At 41.2% G+C, this 18,578-nt stretch overlaps 2 protein-coding genes across 2 annotated transcripts; both read right to left on the reverse strand.

Annotated features, from left to right (window-relative positions):
* Window positions 1–536: 536 nt before the first annotated feature.
* Window positions 537–9,653, reverse strand: ppp1r14aa (protein phosphatase 1, regulatory (inhibitor) subunit 14Aa). The gene is made up of 4 exons (XM_080867804.1): window positions 9,392–9,653; window positions 6,584–6,664; window positions 6,122–6,154; window positions 537–1,751 (listed from the first exon to the last, which is right to left on the reverse strand). Exons 1-4 carry the CDS (start codon window positions 9,626–9,628, stop codon window positions 1,569–1,571), a joined length of 534 nt encoding a protein of 177 aa, XP_080723930.1. The 5' UTR covers window positions 9,629–9,653; the 3' UTR covers window positions 537–1,568.
* Window positions 9,654–12,393: 2,740 nt separating this feature from the next.
* dlb (deltaB) lies at window positions 12,394–17,850 on the reverse strand. The gene is made up of 7 exons (XM_080866146.1): window positions 17,575–17,850; window positions 17,249–17,488; window positions 17,044–17,101; window positions 16,694–16,951; window positions 15,043–15,404; window positions 14,434–14,650; window positions 12,394–14,242 (listed from the first exon to the last, which is right to left on the reverse strand). Exons 1-7 carry the CDS (start codon window positions 17,623–17,625, stop codon window positions 13,545–13,547), a joined length of 1,884 nt encoding a protein of 627 aa, XP_080722272.1. The 5' UTR covers window positions 17,626–17,850; the 3' UTR covers window positions 12,394–13,544.
* Between the last annotated feature and the right edge of the window lie 728 nt (window positions 17,851–18,578).

The following is an 18,578-nucleotide window of genomic DNA, read 5'->3' on the forward strand; positions in this document are numbered from 1 at the left end:
TGATCTATGAGCTCACTGGACTCTTTTTAAAATGGCATGTCTTTCTTCTGAGCCTGAAGAAGTCACTTGGATGAAACGTTCCTCCCACTGGAAATCCTACGTCCAGATAAACAGTATAAACACTGGGAAAAGGAGTAAGTGGCCACCCTTACTCTCCCTGAAATTAAGTTTACTTCCAGAAGTATTAGTCCAAGGGTTTCTTCAAGTTAATGACTGCCTGTGTTTCCACAGTGGTCTATGTTTTTCTGCCTCCTGTCAAAATGTTATTTACTGCAAGCCTCACCCACATAGTTCCTCTACTTTTGAAATACTGCCCTTCAGTAGGGACTGCAGCACAAACTGCAAATTATATTTCCCCAAGCAGCTGGTGAGCTTTAGTAGTCCTGGTTGAGGAATGTTGTGGCCTTTGACACAAGCTGTTTTTTTTTAAAGTTCATAATTCACCATTGAACTTATGTGTCCCACATCCAGCTGTATATTAGACTACACATCTCAGCGGATTAGTGCAACCTCCTCCTGAAAACAAACATTATAACTGAGCAAAATTATTTTATTAGACATTTCTTCAGGAGACTTCGGTTATTTTGCACAACTACAATTTAGTGAATATATCGACATAACTCACAACGTAGCAACACCAAAACTCAAACACAATATGAATAACAATGAAATATTAAAAAGCTACAGTGGATAAGCAATGCAACAGGATTATTTCCAGTGTTACATCATACCAGTATGTTAGATCCTTATCCTTTTTCTGTAATCATGACAATAAATAACCACTGGAATTTACCAGCTGTTAAATAAGTCACACGTATGTGCATGTGATTGAGCGGTGTTATTTCTAAACCCATGTTCATGTGCTCTGTGACACAGTTCTGTTCACACAGTGAATTTGTTGACCTAGAAGCCACCCTTGGATGTCACTTCAAAATCTGCTGTCAGTCCTGTTTTCCTTCATATACATTCATCCGTTACCACAACAGTTTCTGACACCAACTATATTTACGTAAGGAAAGTGACAAAGAGTACAAGTTAAGCGGTGTTTTGTTTTGTTTTTCCAGTAAAGTAAACCTACATGTTTGTTTGTGTTTTAAGGTATAGTACGACGTTAAGGGACATATAGAACTGGCTAGACATAAAGACCAAAAATAGGGGGCAAAGCAAAGCTTCTTCTGTCTGAAAGTCACTCTCTCTCTCAACATGTACATCTCCTTTTTGAACCAACGTTTGTTGGCTGTGAGCTGAAACCAGAGCTGTGAGCAAGTGAGCTTCGGTGGTGCCGCTGGGTCAATGTGGGCTTCAGAGTGAGCCAAGAAGCTAATCTATATTTTCCTTTATGAATACTGTATTGGGTTTTAAAATTGAGTGAGATACAGAGGGACTTCAAGAGAAATCTATATTTAATAATTTTGTTGTTGTTTTCAACAATGTATCCAATGCTTCACCGACTTTGCCTTCTGTAATCCAGGACGACTGACTTCATTTCACAATAGTATCTGTGTGTGTGTGTGTGTGTGTGTGTGTGTGTGTGTGCGCGCGCGCGCGCGCACATGTTTATTGGGCCATCAGAGGGTCTGATTTTGCTCTTGGTTGTGGTGAAAGTGGTGGTGGTGCTGTGGGTTGTTGAAGTGATAAGGCTCATGGCGATAGTGGCCATGACAGATGACAGGATGCTCGATGCCTTCACTCTGCAGCTCATCCTTCCTGTGAACTCCTTGTAGCTTGACCACCAGCTCCTTGATGAAGGTCTGAGGGTGAAACAGAAACCCAGTCCGTTAAGAGATCTTTCACACTTAACAGCACAACCTAAATCTAATCATTTCTGTCTATAATACACAAGATCTAGTATTTAAAAAGTATTCCATGACTCTGCCCACAAAACAAACAAAAAACTAAACAAAAATGGAATTTGAATCAAATCGATTGACAATGGGGTTAATCCTACCCACAGCACTCAGGCTTACTGCAGTTTACTTTGGTCTTTTTTTGTTTAAAATAAAAGATGACAGTAATAGCACCTCCTTATGGCTCACTGACTGAAGCAACACTGGACAATAGTAGAATATAATATAGCTAGAAAGTAAAATGAAGTTACAATGAGCTCAATATAATTACACGTATGTACTGTGTAACAACTGCAACCTCTTCAGGAACTCAGTTATGCCTTTGCCAGTTGTAGCCCTGATTAGATACGCGAGATTGGTAATACATTAAAGATGGGAACTTTTTTAATCAGATATTTGGGGTTTGTTTTTTTATAGATTTTATTTATAGGAGACCATAGTTGTGTCGGTTGCAACATACTTTATATGTGGAACCATCTGGAAGCATCTGAATCTACTATTACAACCCTGCAGCCCTTATCAGACAATCAAAAAAAAAAAAAAAACAGCTTCTTATTTGATAACAATTAATTGTTGTGAGGCACGAAGCAGAACCAAATGTAGCGTTTAATCATTTTTCCACACATTCTTGTTTAAGAGTATTCAGTGTTCATATGTCCATAGATGGAAGAATGTCTCGAAGAGCACCAGAGTCCCGGGAGAATGACCTCAAGGCTGCGACGAGGGAGGTCCCCCCCCCCCCTCCATGTTGTGATGTGGTGTAAATGTCCTCATGAGTAACTACTTAATCTGGAGTTAGATAAAAGTTTAAATGGTCAAAGTAAGGTCTAGTCCATGTGTATAGAGGTTTAAACACAGAGTCATCATCTTTTTCTTAAAAAAAAAAAAAGAAAAAAAAAATGGGGAATACATGTCATCACAGCAGATATCTTTCTGAAAGTGCTACAGCTACTGTTATATTCTTCAATGTCATACGCCAGGGGTAGGGGAACTCCAGGCCTCAAGGCCCAGTGTCCTGCAGGTTTTAGATGTGTCCTTGATCGAAAACAGCTGATTTAAATGGCTACATGACCTCCTCAACATGTCTTGAAGTTCTCCAGAGGCCTGCTAATGACTATGTCATTAGATTCAGGTGTGTTGGCCCAGGGCGATATCTAAAACCTGCAGGACACCGACACTTGAGGCCTGGAGTTCCCCCACCCCTGCTATACACCAACACAATACAGAGCAGCTACAGGAACTACCAACATAGAAGTCGATTATGTTGTTAATAATCTTATTTCTTCACTGCACACGACTCTGGATACTGTAGCTCATCTAAAAAAAGAAAGCCTCAAACCAGAGGTACTTGACTCACCAGTATAATTCTTAAATGCGAACCTTAAAGCAGACAACTTGTAAGCTGGAGAGGAAATGGTGCCTCAGTAATTTAGAAGATCATCATTTAACCTTGAAAAATAAATTGTTGCTATATTTTTTTAAGTCCTCTGTAAAGCTAGAGCTACTTATTATTCATCACTGACTGATGAAAGTAAGAACAATACCAGGTTTCTTTTCAGCACCGTAGCCAGGCTGACAAAAACTCAAAGCTCTGTTGAGTAAAGCCTGAGGAAGTCAACTTCAGTAATAATTTTCTCCAAGCCATCAACGTGTCTTTTAGACCCCGTTTCTACAAACCTGCATAAAGAAGTGCTGCCATTAATTAATGTTTCAATCTCTAATAACCAGCTATGTACCACAGGCCTTCAACCTGGTAGTTGTTAAACTGTTACCAGCAGTCTTCACTAATTACATGCCAATCTCCAACCTTCCTTTCATATCAAACATCCTTGAAAGAGTAGTTGTCAAACAGCTAACAGATCATCTGCAGAGGTTTATTTGAAGAGTTTCAGTCAGGTTTCAGAGTTCATCACAGCACAGAAACAGCTTTAGTGAAGGTTACAAATGATCTTCTTATGGCCTCTGACAGTGGACTCATCTCTGTGCTTGTCCTGCTAGACCTCAGTGCAGCGTTTGATACTGTCGACCATAATATCCTATTAGAGCGATTAGAACATGCTGTAGGTATTACAGGTACTGCACTGCAGTGGTTTGTATCATATCTATCTAATAGACTCCAGTTTGTGCATGTAAATGGAGAGTCCTCTTCACACACTGAGGTTAATTATGGAGTTCCACAGGGTTCAGTGCTAGGACCAATTCTGTTTACATTATACATGCTTCCCTTAGGCAGCATCATTAGAAGACATAGTGCACATTTTCATTGCTATGCAGATGACACCCAGCTCTATCTGTCCATGAAGCCAGATAACACACACACCAATTAGTTAAACTGCAGGAATGTCTTAAAGACATAAAGACCTGGATGGCCGCTAACTTTCTGCTTCTTAATTCAGATAAAACTGAGGTTATTGTACTCGGCCCTGAAAATCTTAGAAATATGGTATCTAAGCAGATTCTTACCCTGGATGGCATTACCTTGGCCTCCAGTAACGCTGTGAGGAACCCGAGTGGTTTTTAACAGGATATGTCCTTCAATGCACATATTAAACAAACATGTAGGACTGCTTTCCTCCATTTGCATAATATCTCTAAAATCTGAAATATCCTGTTGCCGAGTGATGATAGAAAGCCTAGTTCATTCATTTATTACTTCAGGCTGGAAGTCATTATCAGGAAGTCCTAAAAACTCACTGAAAAGCCTTCAGTTAATCCAAAATGCTGCAGCAAGAGTCCTGACAGGCCCTAGAAAGAGAGAACATATTACTCCTATATTGGGTTCCCTTCATTGGCTTCCTGTTAAATCCAGAATTGAATTCAAAATCCTGCTCTTCACATACAAGGTCTTAAATAATCAGGCCAGTAATATTATCACCCCAATACTCTAGTTTCTAGAGTCTCCTCCAAGCGGTCGAAGCAGATGGCCGTCCCTCCCTATGACTGAGTGTGTCTGCGGTTTCTTCCTGTTAAACTGGATATTTTTCTTTTCACGGTTGCCAAAGCACTTGGTCATAGGGGGTTATCACATTGTTGAGGCTCTCCTGTATTATTGTTGGGTCTTTACCTTACAATATAAAGCACCTTGAGGACACTGTTGTTGTGATTTGTGAGTTGTTGGTAGCATGTGATCGTGATGCCTTTAATTTTATGTTTAGCATTACACTTGGTTAAGCTTTTCGCTGCTTTAGCTACTTGAGCCCTATAGTTTGTTGAGACATGCAATACCCAGATATATTGTGTTATGTAACAGTCTACGTGCAGGTGAAAAAACCAGATGCCCCTGCCATGTAGAAATACTCCCTGTCCACATTTGTTTACTATGAACATTCATAAACATTCATCAGAAGTACTAAATCTCTGTGTTAGTATCAGCTGTAGCTGTTGCAGGTGTTTTACATTCATTCATTACCTTCATTAATTGAACCTATTTTAAAACAATATTCACCTAGTCATACGTGCACTAACTGTTGAATATTGTATGTGTGCTTGCTTCAGTCATCACCGATGCAAACGTCACATCCATCCACAGCTGTCCAGCATGGAAACTTTAGACTTGGACTGCTCACGTTTATTTAAGATAAACTTTGCAATCGATTTCTGCACAAACAGGAGTGTGGTTTTTGTCCCTTCCACTGTTAGTAGTGCAGACTGTACAGAAAAGATGGATGCAGCAACCGTGAAACCATTAACCGAGTTATGGACTAACATTTTGAAGCCTCAACAGCATTTCGGCTGCCCCCATGTTAATCTTTGTCGATCTTGTCAGGCACAAAGGCATCCACTGCCAAAACAATACTCTGCTTCAACATCTATTTTTCTTTAAATGAGATCATCAGTGACTAAATGCTAACAACTGAGATCATCAACTCATTAGGAAAGTGTTTATTGAAGTCGTACTGAAAACTTTACTTTTTAGGGCATATAGTCCATGGTGAGGAGAGGATATAGAAGGGAAGAAAAAAATGTTTCAGTGCTTGGATAAAAGTGAATCAGTTTAATCTAATCCATATCCAAAAAGTCTAATAAATTAAGTCTGAGTTAAAAAAATAAAAAATAAACAAAAAAAATGAAAATGCAGCTCCTACACTGACTCTGTTTGTTCCAGAGAGCCTCATTGTTTCAATCACTGAACTGGGAAAAAAAAAAAAAAAAAAAAGAGCTGTTGCTGAGGAATGTGGAAGGACCGCAGGAAGAAAGACGGACTGTAGCTTTAGTTTAGCTCACGTGCATGTTTGCATCAGTGCTTGTAAATGCAACTTGCAGTTTTAACTTACCTCTGTGCTGCTTCTGCACTTTTGAAGAAGTTCCTGTTTTTTAAAAAAAGGACAGTGTTAAAACAAACCTTAAGTTCACACAACTGTATAAAAAAAAAAAAAAAAAAAAAATGTTTGTATGAAGATGATTTGACTTATCAAACTTATCGTTTTGACTCCGTTTTGCTGATTTCTAACTACTATTTTCCATTATTATTGTTATGTGGACATATCTATACCTAATGAGAACGTAGCAACCTGTATACAATTTAATTTGTAAATTTCTTTGTTCGTTGTTACATAAGGGGGTTTGTCTTGAAGAGTGTCTACGTCTACCTGCTCAATTTTGGACTTGTATACCAACCTCATTAATGCACCTTGTGTTTTTTACTTTATTTATTTTGTCAGAAATAAAAAACAAAATGTCCATTTATCTCATGCCAAAATTGAAAAGATAGCGATAAATGCAACAGGTCACATTACCTGCAACTTTTTGACACGCTCCTCTTCATTCGGAAGGTCGAGCAAATCGTCAATGTTAACCTCCTCTGGCATGTCACTCTCCTGAGGGCAACACATGGACATGGAAGTAATGAAAACACACATGTGGAACGCTTCAGCGAGTCATCGTAGAAGGCATACACACGTCACAAGAATGTGACAGATGCATGCTACAATACTGATTTTGTTATCAGTTGAAAAATCAAGTATCGTCCGTTTTCCTGCAGTTGGCATGCACTCAGCTTTAAATGCTTTGTTCATCTGTTTCTTTGTTTAAGGGGCAACCTATGGCGTTGAAAAACTAGGCCAATGCGGAGGTTTCAAAGACTGCTGTTTGTCTAGATAGCAACTGAAGCTGGGTTCAAGAGTTAGTCATTCCCCATAGAATCACATATTAATATGCCCAGCTTTATAGCACTAAAAAGCATGTTTACAGCTTGGTACAAAGAACTGTTTCAGCCTCTGTGGATAGTTTCCCCCTTCATAATTATTTTGAATGAAATTCACTTGGATACAAAAGTTTGGGGGGTGGCCGCTTTGATTGCCAGGTGGCCAGAAATAGGCAGCTGGAGCTGGTTTAAATCTGCCTCAGATTAGACCTTATCTACTACTTTAAGTCATTACACTGGATCTTTACTGTGTTTGTGTTGTCGGTGCCTTTTGGAGCAGGTACTAACTCATAACTTAAGACTTTGTCCTTTCAGTTGTCAGTGGATCCAAAGTAACTATGATCATGTGAACAAAACACATCCGTCAAACTGGCGATCACTACTGCAAACCAACCACCAGCTTTATCTGTCTGTAGTTACTATTACTACTTTCTTCATTCGTAAGTTCTTTAAAGTAGTTATTTCATTTTCTCAGCACTCTTTATTAATTAGTACATTTTCATGTCTATCCTTGATCACCCTGACCTGCTGCACATCCTTTCCAGTTCAAGCCCTCTGCCAAGCTAGTGCAAGTCCTTCTCTCCTTCAGTGTCCAAGCTAGCATAAGCTCACTATAAGCCTTTTCTTTTACTTCGTCTGTCTTTGCTGTATGTCTAGCCTACCCCAATCCACTTTCTTCATCTATGTACCGATCTCAATTTTTCTGTGCCAGCTTCCTCCTTTGAATATTTTTGTGTACTTGCTCATTCCACTGCTGAGTCTCCTGGTCTTCTTTCATTTGTCCAGACGATACAGCAAATACTTCAACACGTCAGCTGTACTTTCCCAGTTATCTGGTAACTCTTCCCTACCACCTAGAGCCTGTCTCAACTCTTCCACTTCAACTGGCTAATAAAAACCATAAAAAGGAATAGGCTGAGATTAGGAGAGGATTCACTCCCTGGGAATGATAATTTTTGGAACACAAACAGCTGATAAATTAAAATTAAATCTAACAGAAAGTCACCATTGGATGGGGACTTTCACCATTTGGATGAACATTTTCTAATATGATGGTCTAAAACATCTTCATACACACCACACCATTCAGAGAGTCCTCACACCCTCAAGACTGAGCTTAAAATAAAAAAAAAGTTTCATCCCAGGATAAACTGATCACACAAAACAACTTTTGCACAACTTTACAGTAATATTCTTACCAGATGTCTGTTAGTCAGCACATACACAGTATGCATACTTACAGGGACTTTCTGAATACCCAAGTTCTAAAGGTAGGCTACCTTTATGCTGAGAAAAGAGATTCAGCCATGTGCAAATGTCCATTTTAACAGTCACTAAGTTAAAAAGACTTCCTGAAACATTTAACCTCCATGTCCAAATAATACTTTAAGCTTTAATAGTAGCTGGAATATTTACATTCAGCCTGCAAACATTAATTGCATTGTTTAGGCTGTGGGGACCGAATGTTAACAGTGTTCATGTAATAGGCTACAGTAAGAGTGACGTGTTCTGTTTGAACAAACAGCCATTGTACAAGCTGAGTGAAGGGCCAGTCCACCCACCCATGCACACCAGTGCACTGCACTGCCTTTGTGATCAGGCCCCTGGCACTTATAGGACTGCAACTCTATGCACTATAACAGCAACTCCTGTTTTTAGGCTTGTTTTATTTTTGAAAACAATGAAATGCTGTTCTTGAGTGTGACATGACCTTATGTTGCATAATCATACTTGGTTGAGTAAGGTCGGTTCACTGTAAAGGACCATTTTACAAAAAAAAAGCATTTGTCTCACTCAGAATCTTCTGGGTATGGGGATGATGAGAAAATTGGTATGTTCGCTCCTTTTTATTTGGAGAGATGACTTATCATTGTAACCATCTGAATTCTGCCATTTTAAAAATCAAACCAGACTTTCATTATAACTCTTAAGTCCAAAAACAAGAAACTTTCCCTGAAACTCCTGTTGAGGGATTCTAACATCTTGTCAGCTGCTTCCCAGATGTAGTGTTTACCCCCTCCTGGGACATAAAACCAGCATTCTCCCTCCTACCCCCTCTTCCTTTTCTCCCAGTTCCACACTGCCCATGTAAGGCAGAAAGCTCCAAGACAAATACAGATTTGTGAGACAGGAACAGCAGCAGATCTCACATCTACAGGATGTTTGGCCTTGTAAGGACAACATAGTGCCCCACCCCTCATTCCCTAAACACCTCATAAATCAACAGAGACCTGAAGATGAGTCTCAGGAAAGTGTCTTCACGCAACATTCTTGTTTAAATATAATATTTTCCATTTCGCATTTCAACTTCTTCTCAACTCGAAAGCTTTTAAACGTGTTGGACACGCAGACAGTACTGTGCAGTATCCTAAATCAGTTCACTTCTCTCAGAGACACCCACCTGCCCCGCGTACAGTCTATCCAGGCTCTCGTCGATCCACTTCTCTACGTCGAGGCGTCGCTGCAGCTCCTTCCTGTTGTACTTCACCGTAACCCGGGCATGTCTCTTCGGGATGCTACGACTGCACTCTTCGCCGGCGTTTTCTTCGAGCGCTGCGTCTGTCCACTCGGCTGCCATCTCTGCTGCCATCTCTGCTGTGGACTGGTCGGGCTGGTTTCTCGCCTTTTTGACGCGCATGGACGGGAGAGGAGCTGGGAGGCGACACAGCTCCCACCTTTTTTTTTCCTTGTTCCTCTTGAGATTGATTGATTGATTGGTAATTTATTTCAACATGTGAACAATATACAAGTACATTTAGAAAAGAAATGAGAGATGTTTTTGTGATTTGATAAAAACTGAATTGAATTGAATCTTTGGCTTCTCTGGAACATAGAGCAAGTCACTGAACCATTCTGTAAAACCTTTAATAAAAACAAGAAAAGAATAAATAAATACATGAAAATAAAAGAAGAGATATTTTCACTTTCTAATTATTCAGCTGTGCCTGGTTAACCGATTGCGTCACTTAAGCTCATGATGTCACAGGCGCAACGTGTGTAAGCGTTCACGGGGGGCACATGGCATGCACACCTACCACCACCTCAGGCACTTAGCGAGACCTCTGAAAGGAGTGGGTCCTTTCTCTTCAACAACTAATCTTTTTACGCTGCGTTACGCGGATGCATCCATCGGTGTGCATTTAAATAGAATGTTAGTAAGTGTTTACTATCTAACACTATGTGCTTGGAAAGTACACTTACATAAAAAGAGCATAGGAAAAAGTGCTGGAGTGACTCCTAATGGGATGAGCCATGAGAAGAAGAAGAAGAAGATTTGATTGAGAAGCACTGAGCTGCTACTTACCCTTTAAATTCTGTGGAAGCACCAAGAGTGTACTTTGTTTAGGAATCTTCCCAATAACACATAGTAAAACTTTCTTTCTTACAACTATACTCATTTTCCATTACCTTTCACAGCTTGACAAATGGGTTAAGGTTGGGTGGTTGTAGTGGTGATTGGATCTTATTCACCACTCAATATTCTTGGTCTAGAAGCCATAAAAGAGGGAATGCACCCCCCCTTCAACCCTTAGGGAACATACCATCTGTCAGCCTCTCTCTGCCACAATGACATGGCAGCTGGAATCAAGCATCTCATATTTAGATTTATCAGACCAAGTTCAAATATCTTCTGGCCAAATGTCCATGATTCTTTGTTCTCATCTTGTTGGTGAACCTCATCAGTGGTTTATTTTCTTTGAAAGCCTGATAAACACCTGATTCTGAGACATGGCTGCAAAGCACTGAGCTGAGCTCTGATCTGAGCTGCTGTTAACTGTTGATTTCTCAGGCTAGTGACTCCAATCCACTTTTGTTTAGTATCAAAGGGAATTGTTGGAGATCTGGAGAAGTTTCATCACAGCGTTTGGTGGTTATTATTGTAGGTGCAACTGACACTTTAAACATTCTTGTGGGGCGATCGTGGCTCAAGAGTTGGGAGTTCGCCTTGTAATCGGAAGGTTGCCGGTTCGAGCCCCGGCTTGGACAGTCTCGGTCGTTGTGTCCTTGGGCAAGACACCTCACCCGTTGCCTACTGGTGGTGGTCAGAGGGCCCGGTGGCGCCAGTGTCCGGCAGCCTCGCCTCTGTCAGTGCGCCCCAGGATGGCTGTGGCTACAATGTAGCTGCCATCACCAGTGTGTGAATGTGTGTGTGAATGGGTGGATGACTGGATATGTAAAGCGCTTTGGGGTCCTTAGGGACTAGTAAAGCGCTATATAAATACAGGCCATTTACCATTCTTGAAGACTGGATGAACTATAATTTCTCTTTACTCAGCTGAGCATTTCTAATATGGATTACTGCAGCAGTTGAATGAAGCTGTTTGCTGTATTTCAGCACAGCCGAATGTCTGATTAGAAGATAGAAATTAATGTATTTTTTGTTTTATTTTGCAGTTGTCTCAAGGCAGTTTATACTGTTTGGTAAAGACCCTTCAACATTAGAGTAAGAACTCCAGCGATCATCCCCTATGAGCAAACACATGACAGCTATTAGGAGCAAGAATGCCCTTTTAAAAGGGAGGAGCAGATATTTTCCCCCACAATTTAGGAAATTGGCAAATTAATAATTCCCATTAGTGGCATATATGAATGCATTGGGAGAGAAATAGGGGGTTAAGGGGAGGCATTCAGTGCATCATGAGTCTGTCATCATAGCTACAGTAAGGGGCTAACTGTAAGCTTTATCAAACCAAGTTTTAGAGAAGGTTTCTGTCTCCTTAATCTAAACTGCGAGCTGATTCCACGTGAGAGGGTCCTGAAGGCTTAAAGCTGTCTCTGATTTTAGTTATTTTCTCATTCCAGATGTATTTACACCAGTAACATGCAGAGCTTTTATCAAGAAAAACCATGGAGGAAATCTATAATATTAATTAATAAACAAACATGTGATACAGTTTCCTCACACTTTTTAGATAGCTGTAAAAACACCGTCCTGCATATTGTCTTTTAACTATGTCGCAGCGTTTATACATAAATTCTGTCCTGCAGCTGTTGTAGTTAGTACTTTCCGTCTCACTTTAACATAAAAATCCAGAAGTGTTTTGAGCTACCCTATCATTTCTTTACATTTTGCCTCCAAGGAGACAGAATCACTTCTATTGTAATTGCCAATTTAGTTACTTTCTTACAAAAACACCTCATTTGTTCTGATTTCTTTAGTTGAATCTATGAAAAGTGCCAAACAGAACATAGTTTGATGGGTATAAAATAGCATCGGCGAGTTCATTCCTGAAGAGCTATAAACTAAAAACTTGCTGTATCTCAGCAAAGTGTGCAGTGTGTTCCTGGAAAAGAAATCTGAGGAAGCAGAAAAATTGGAAGGCAAAATAGGTTTAATAAACTGAACAGCATCTGTTCAGTTAACAGAAGCCTCATCAGGAATGGTCACAGCGGTAGGGTGGCTGCTAAGAAGCCATTCTTAAGGAAGAGAAACAGGGAGAAAGATCTGAGGTCAGCCAAAGTACACAAGAACCGGACTGATAGTCACTGGTTCGAAATTTCCGTGTGTGAGTGCAATGAAGATGCATTTTTCAGCATCTTGACCTTTTTTTTTGAGCGAATTAGTAAATAGTTAAACTAGTTTATTTAAAAATATATATTTGAGCTCTGAAGTCATTGCCTCCTAGATCAACCAGAATATAAATCACCACTGATACCATGTAAAACAGGACTGTTCAAGCCTGTGGAACAGAATCCTAAAATCTCGGATCGCTTTAAAGCAAAGTTTTATTTCACATCACAACCATGACATAATGAACTTACAAATAAATAATATGAATGAAAAGATGCAACATAAAACAAACTTTGGCATGAACTCAAAATGGCACATGAACAGCAGTACTATATTATATATATTTATATAAATTACAGTGATGGCTGACGTTATGTGAAAAAGCACATTCTCATTATATCCCTGCCCATCATATCTTTGGGATATCTCACACAGCCTACAAAACATCCATGCACAGCATCAAGCATCGGTCTTCATTTAGCATCATATAAATATATCTCTACATCTGTGACAAAGTGAAACCATAAACACGAGTTTTCAAATAAATAAATAATAATTAATAATAAAAGGATAAAAAAAAATGATGGTACGCACAACAAGGAAATAATGGCAAAAGGAAGATTGAAAAGCAAAAGAAAATTTGAGTGTTAAAAAAAAACAACAACAAAGTGAACATATTCAAAAGAATAACCCAGCAAAACACATCTGGGCCAGTTTTCCAAAAGAGGCCTGGATATCGGATCTTCCTGTATTTGGTTTTGTGTTTTAGGTCCTATGAACAGTGGATCATATTATTTGTCTCTTTGGGTCTTACACATGGAAGAGCTTGGCCCCGGATACCTTCTCAGTAATAAATCATCTATATCAGAATAGTTTATTTGTCACAATTTTGCTTTTTTCAGTGATGTTTATATTGGTTTGTGAGCACGAGTGGTTTCCACCTCGTGGATTTACTCCTTCCCTCACTGTACATATCGAAAGAGGAGCAACAAGTGCTAATGTGTTTCTTTCCCTGTTTTTCAAATCTGTGCTTTGTCGCTTTTCATCTCAGTCCTGCCTCATCTCTCCACATGAAGTCCTGACGCTCCCCTCTGGAAAGGCTGTTCTCCACAGGGTTGTGCCTGTAGCCCGGTCTGCCATCTGGGCAGAGGGAGAGGCTGAGACGGGCTGTGCTGTTGCTGATCTTGAAGAGGCCATTGGGGCCGAGGAAGGCGTCTCTTTCGCTTCCACCCAGGTTGTTGACTGTCTCCAAGTCGTTATAAACTGCAGTGTCTCTTAGCTGCTTCCTTCCCTGCATTCTCCTCCTCCTCCTCAAGTAGAGGATCCCTGCAACCAGGACTAGTACCAGAATAGCCAGAGCGCAGGAGAGGGTGAGGGTAGTAGATGAGGGTTGGGAGGTTTGGCGCAAAGCTGGCTTGAAACTGGGCTGAAGCGTGAACTCACAACTGGGACCCATAAAGCCCTTGGGGCACTGGCACACGGGCCCAGTGAAGTGGGTGAAACAAGTGCCACCGTTCTGACAGGGATGGGCACCACAGGCATCTGAGCGCACGCTGCAGTTCTTGCCAGTGTATCCCAGAGTACAGGAGCAGGTGTAGTCATTTACACCATCTTGGCAGGTTCCAGCATTCTGGCAGGGACTTGAGGCACAGTCGTCAATGTTAACCTGGCAGTTGGCACCTGTGAAGCCTGCCTGACAACGACACAAGATGCTCTGGCCGAGATCCAGACACTCACCGCCTGCAGAAGAGAGAAACACTCTGTTCAGCATCCATTAAATCAGAAGGTGGCCAGTCGTTTAAAGAAGGAGTGTTAATTGGATTACATTTGGTACAAGTGCATTCATGCAGAAGTGCTGAGAGTCACACTTCACCACTGACGAAGAGCCAAGGTTGGTTGATTTGTACTTCAGCCACAAGATGTACACTCACCATTTAGACAGGGCCTGTTGCTGCAGCGGTCCAGCTTCTTCTCACAGTTGGAGCCAGTGTAGCTGGGAGGGCAGCGGCAGGTGTAGCCTCCGGTCATTGTCTCCACACAGGTGCCGCCATTGAAGCAGGGACCATCTGCACAAGTCATGGCAATGATCTCACAGTTCTTCCCATAGAATCCCTGAGGACAGGTGCAGGAGTAGTCGTTCTCCAGGTCCTGTGGAAGGAAAGAAAACCTTCAGCTCACAGAGCAAAGATCTAGAAAATAAGACGTAAGCAGCCGATCTATTTCGCTGCCAAGAACTATTCTGTATGCATTGTGTCAAATCTTCTGTAGACCAGTAGAGAGCAATCATCTAGTTCTACTCCCTCAAGTGCAATTTTGACTTTTCTTTTATTTCTTTCTTTCTTTCTTTCTTTTTTTGTTAGCACAATTTATAATCCATCCATTCATTTTCTTCTGTTGTTTGCAGTATATTGCTGCACATGGCCTATCCTATCTCCTGCTGTTGTGAAACTTAAACTTGCCTGCATGGGATCAGTTTTTCTTATCTTATCTTGCTCTTATTGCATCGTTATAATAAGCAGACAAACTGATTGTTGACTCACATTGCAGCTGCCTCCGTTCTTGCAGGGGTTGCTGTCACACTCGTTGGTCTCCAGCTCGCAGTTGGTACCTCCAAAGCCGGGCCGGCAGTTGCAGGTGTAGCTGCCCTGGCCTGTGTTGGTGCAAGTGGCACCATTGGTGCATGGCTTGTGGTTAGTACAATAGTTCAGGTCCTGGTCGCAGAAGAGGCCCCCCCAACCCTCCTGACAGTTACACTGCCACGGCTGGCTGCATGTCCCATGGAGGCAGCCTGGGTAGCGGACGCATTCATTGCAGGAAGGGCCCTGCCAGCCCATGCGGCACGTACAGCCCCCTGGGGCCTCGCAGTAGCCATGCCTCTCACTGCATTCCGCCGAGCAGATGGCTGGGGGGGAGAGGGAGGGGAGGGTGTGTGATTACAATGGGCACCCCTTCTCATACATCTCACACACAAACACATACAGGGCCCCATGTCTGACCCCAGCCCTGTTCCAGACTTCACTATTGGTTAAGCATTAAGCCAAGCAGCTGGTAGGCACACTGCCGGAGAAAATGCTTTCTTTTATCTCTTCCCGATTACATGCACACAAGTACACACACACGTGCACACACACACACACACGTAGCCTGATCACCTTGAAAAATGTGTATGTCTAACAATGGTCACAGCTCTTTGTCACATTGTAACACAACAAAAGGTAGATGGAATACCAAACCCCGCCTTATTAAAAAAAAAAAACTCTACAGGATATCTGCTGATGAGCATCTGTGTAATGTTTTTATAAATCTTGCTCATCATATTTTTTTTATACATACATATCTATCTATCTATCTATCTATCTATCTATCTATCTATCTATCTATCTATCTATCTATCTATCTATCTATCTATCTATCTATCTATCTATCTATCTATCTATCTATCTATCTATCTCAGTCCTTACATTTCTTATATTTGTGCATTTATTCAACGTTTTTATTGATTTTTTAGGAACATTTTTTATTTGATTTAATTCTATTTAATTGTTTTCTCTACATTTATTTAACATTTTTGATCAAACTATAGTGAGAAAATTTGAATTTCCGTTTTATCAGCGTTGTAAGTTTGTTTTAAAAGATGCTATATTGTACACAGCAAAATCTCCAGTGTTAAATTAACACTGGAGAGTGTCTATATGGGTCCACACCTCTGAGTGTTAAATACAACACTGTTGAGTGTTAAATTAACACTTTTGACAGTGTTATATGTTTAAAAGTAACCTAGTCAGTTTTGAAGATTAACAAAGACTAACACTGAGCAGTGCTGATTTTCTAACACTGGAATATTTCTAACATTTTGAGTTATTTTCCAGTGTTAGAAAATCAGCACTGCTCAGTGTTAGTCTTTGTTAATCTTCAAAACTGACTAGGTTACTTTTAAACATATAACACTGTCAAAAGTGTTAATTTAACACTCAACAGTGTTGTATTTAACACTCAGAGGTGTGGACCCATATAGACACTCTCTAGTGTTAATTTAACACTGGAGATTTTGCTGTGTATAAATAGGTGAACTAACTTAAGTAGACGTATTTGTTATACACTATATGATAAAGCCACCGCAACATAAAAGAGTATGGCAAACTCAAGTGCCTTTCTCATGGACACTTCAAGTCATCAATCATGAACGCTTACGCTCAGAGCAGTAGTTTCCTTTCCAGCCCTCCAGGCAGATGCGGTTGCCCTCCTCGTCGCAGGTGTAGTGGCCCAGCGTGTCATCCCTCGGCCTGCAATAGTCAGCGCAGCCGTCTCCAAAGTAGTACTCGTCACAGAAGACGTGGTAGGAGTAGCGCAGCTCGCTCTGTTCTCCAAAATGCACGTCCTGGGACCAGTCTTCTCCAATGGCAAGTCTCCTTCTGGTCGCCAAACGGCTCACGAGGTTGTTCTGGTTGTCTGCAAGGGTTACAGAAAGTTGTAAAACAAATACCCTTCCGCAAGATATGTTGGTTTGGCTTAAATAGGGTCAGTTATTTAAAACAACCTACCTGTGTATTCAGTGGGAGATTCAGCGTTCCAGGCTTCAATGATCAACGAAAATGTTCCCTAAAAACAGGAGGGGGAAAGCGCATCAGTACTTGGTAAGTTCGAGATCAGGGATGTGTAGCGGACGTAAACTATGAATATTTTAAACGGGTATATGAACTCCAGCACCACTGTTTGTGTAACTGATATTCTTTTTTATTTATTTACCGGCCACTTGAAGTGGAAAGGCACCCTGATGGGAGCGCTGCTGGAGATCGAGGTGTGATCGGCTCTGATGACGTTGGTCTGTCCGGTACCAAAGGTGCAGGGCGGCTCTGCGGAGATGACATCCTCCGGGTGTTTCAGGCAAATTCTGAAAAAAATGTGACAGTCCCTGTGTCTTCGACAGATCCGCTGCGCGGTGTGGAAGGAATGAATCTTCAGCTCAAACACACCAGAGGACAAAACCTGTAATGAGAAATAAATAAAATAAGATATCACGGCGTAAAGACGTCTTCGGGGTGTTATTTGAGCATAAACTGAAGACAACTTACAACGTGCACTAAGGCCAGAGCCAATAGGCATCTCAGATGCAAATGTGCCATTTTTCCTGAAGTTTGCTTTTCCAAGTTTAAAGCTTGGAGCTCCTCATTCGCCGTGCGTCACAATGCCAGACAGATAGATCACTTCAGGATGCTGTCACAGTGGAGGGGAAATCTCTCAAATATTTTTCATCACTCTTAAGTCTGTTATCTTTTCAGGGTATCCTGAGACCTCTTGGTAGTCCTCTCCTTTGTCCTCTCACCTCTTATTGGCACTCGTCTTGTTTGGGTTCTGGTGCGTAAAGGCGCAGAGCGGTTTTATACCCTCTGATCTGCGCGTCACAGGCAAAGAGGTGGAGCCGTGGCAGACCTCAGGGGAGTAGATTTGCATCCAGACACAAGGGGCCTGCTTAGGGATTTAGGGAACACTCGTTACATCTGGACAAAGTTCTTTGGAATATGCATTAGAAGCTGGTACATGAAGATACGTTTATCAAGTTTGTACGATTCTTGATCAGCCAGGAAAAAAAGCAAGCCGATGCAGGTGATGGGACTAGATTGTCACAAATAGACAATAAAGTCAGTTTGATAGTAAACGATCCAACTTTTATTGATGGGCGTTGAAGCGTGTTTGGAGTTAGTTTTAAATCAGAACTTCTTTTCTCTCTGAAAGGATTTTTTTCTTCTGTATTTAGAATTTTGTTGCAGTTTTAATCAAACGCACTCCAAAGCATTCAAGACCTCCCACATGAATCATGACAGTGGGCTCTTCGCCATTTTCCTAGCTGTATATCATAGTTTAGAAAGTGTTTTATACATACACTAAAGATCAGAAGGGAGCAAAGAATAGTATTCAACCTTCTAATTGCTGTGGCGCGTGTGAGGTGACAAAGAGTGGGCAGGTTCCGGATAAGCGCGCATTGTGTGTGTAGCGGTCATTCAGACTTCTGTTGTGCTCTTGTGTCACAAGAAAGAAGGCGGCGCGCGCGCACGCGTGTGTGTGCAGGCGTAACCAG

Source organism: Rhamphochromis sp. 'chilingali', assembly GCF_963969265.1.
Source record: "Rhamphochromis sp. 'chilingali' genome assembly, chromosome: 19".
NCBI classification, from domain to species: Eukaryota; Metazoa; Chordata; class Actinopteri; order Cichliformes; family Cichlidae; genus Rhamphochromis; species Rhamphochromis sp. 'chilingali'.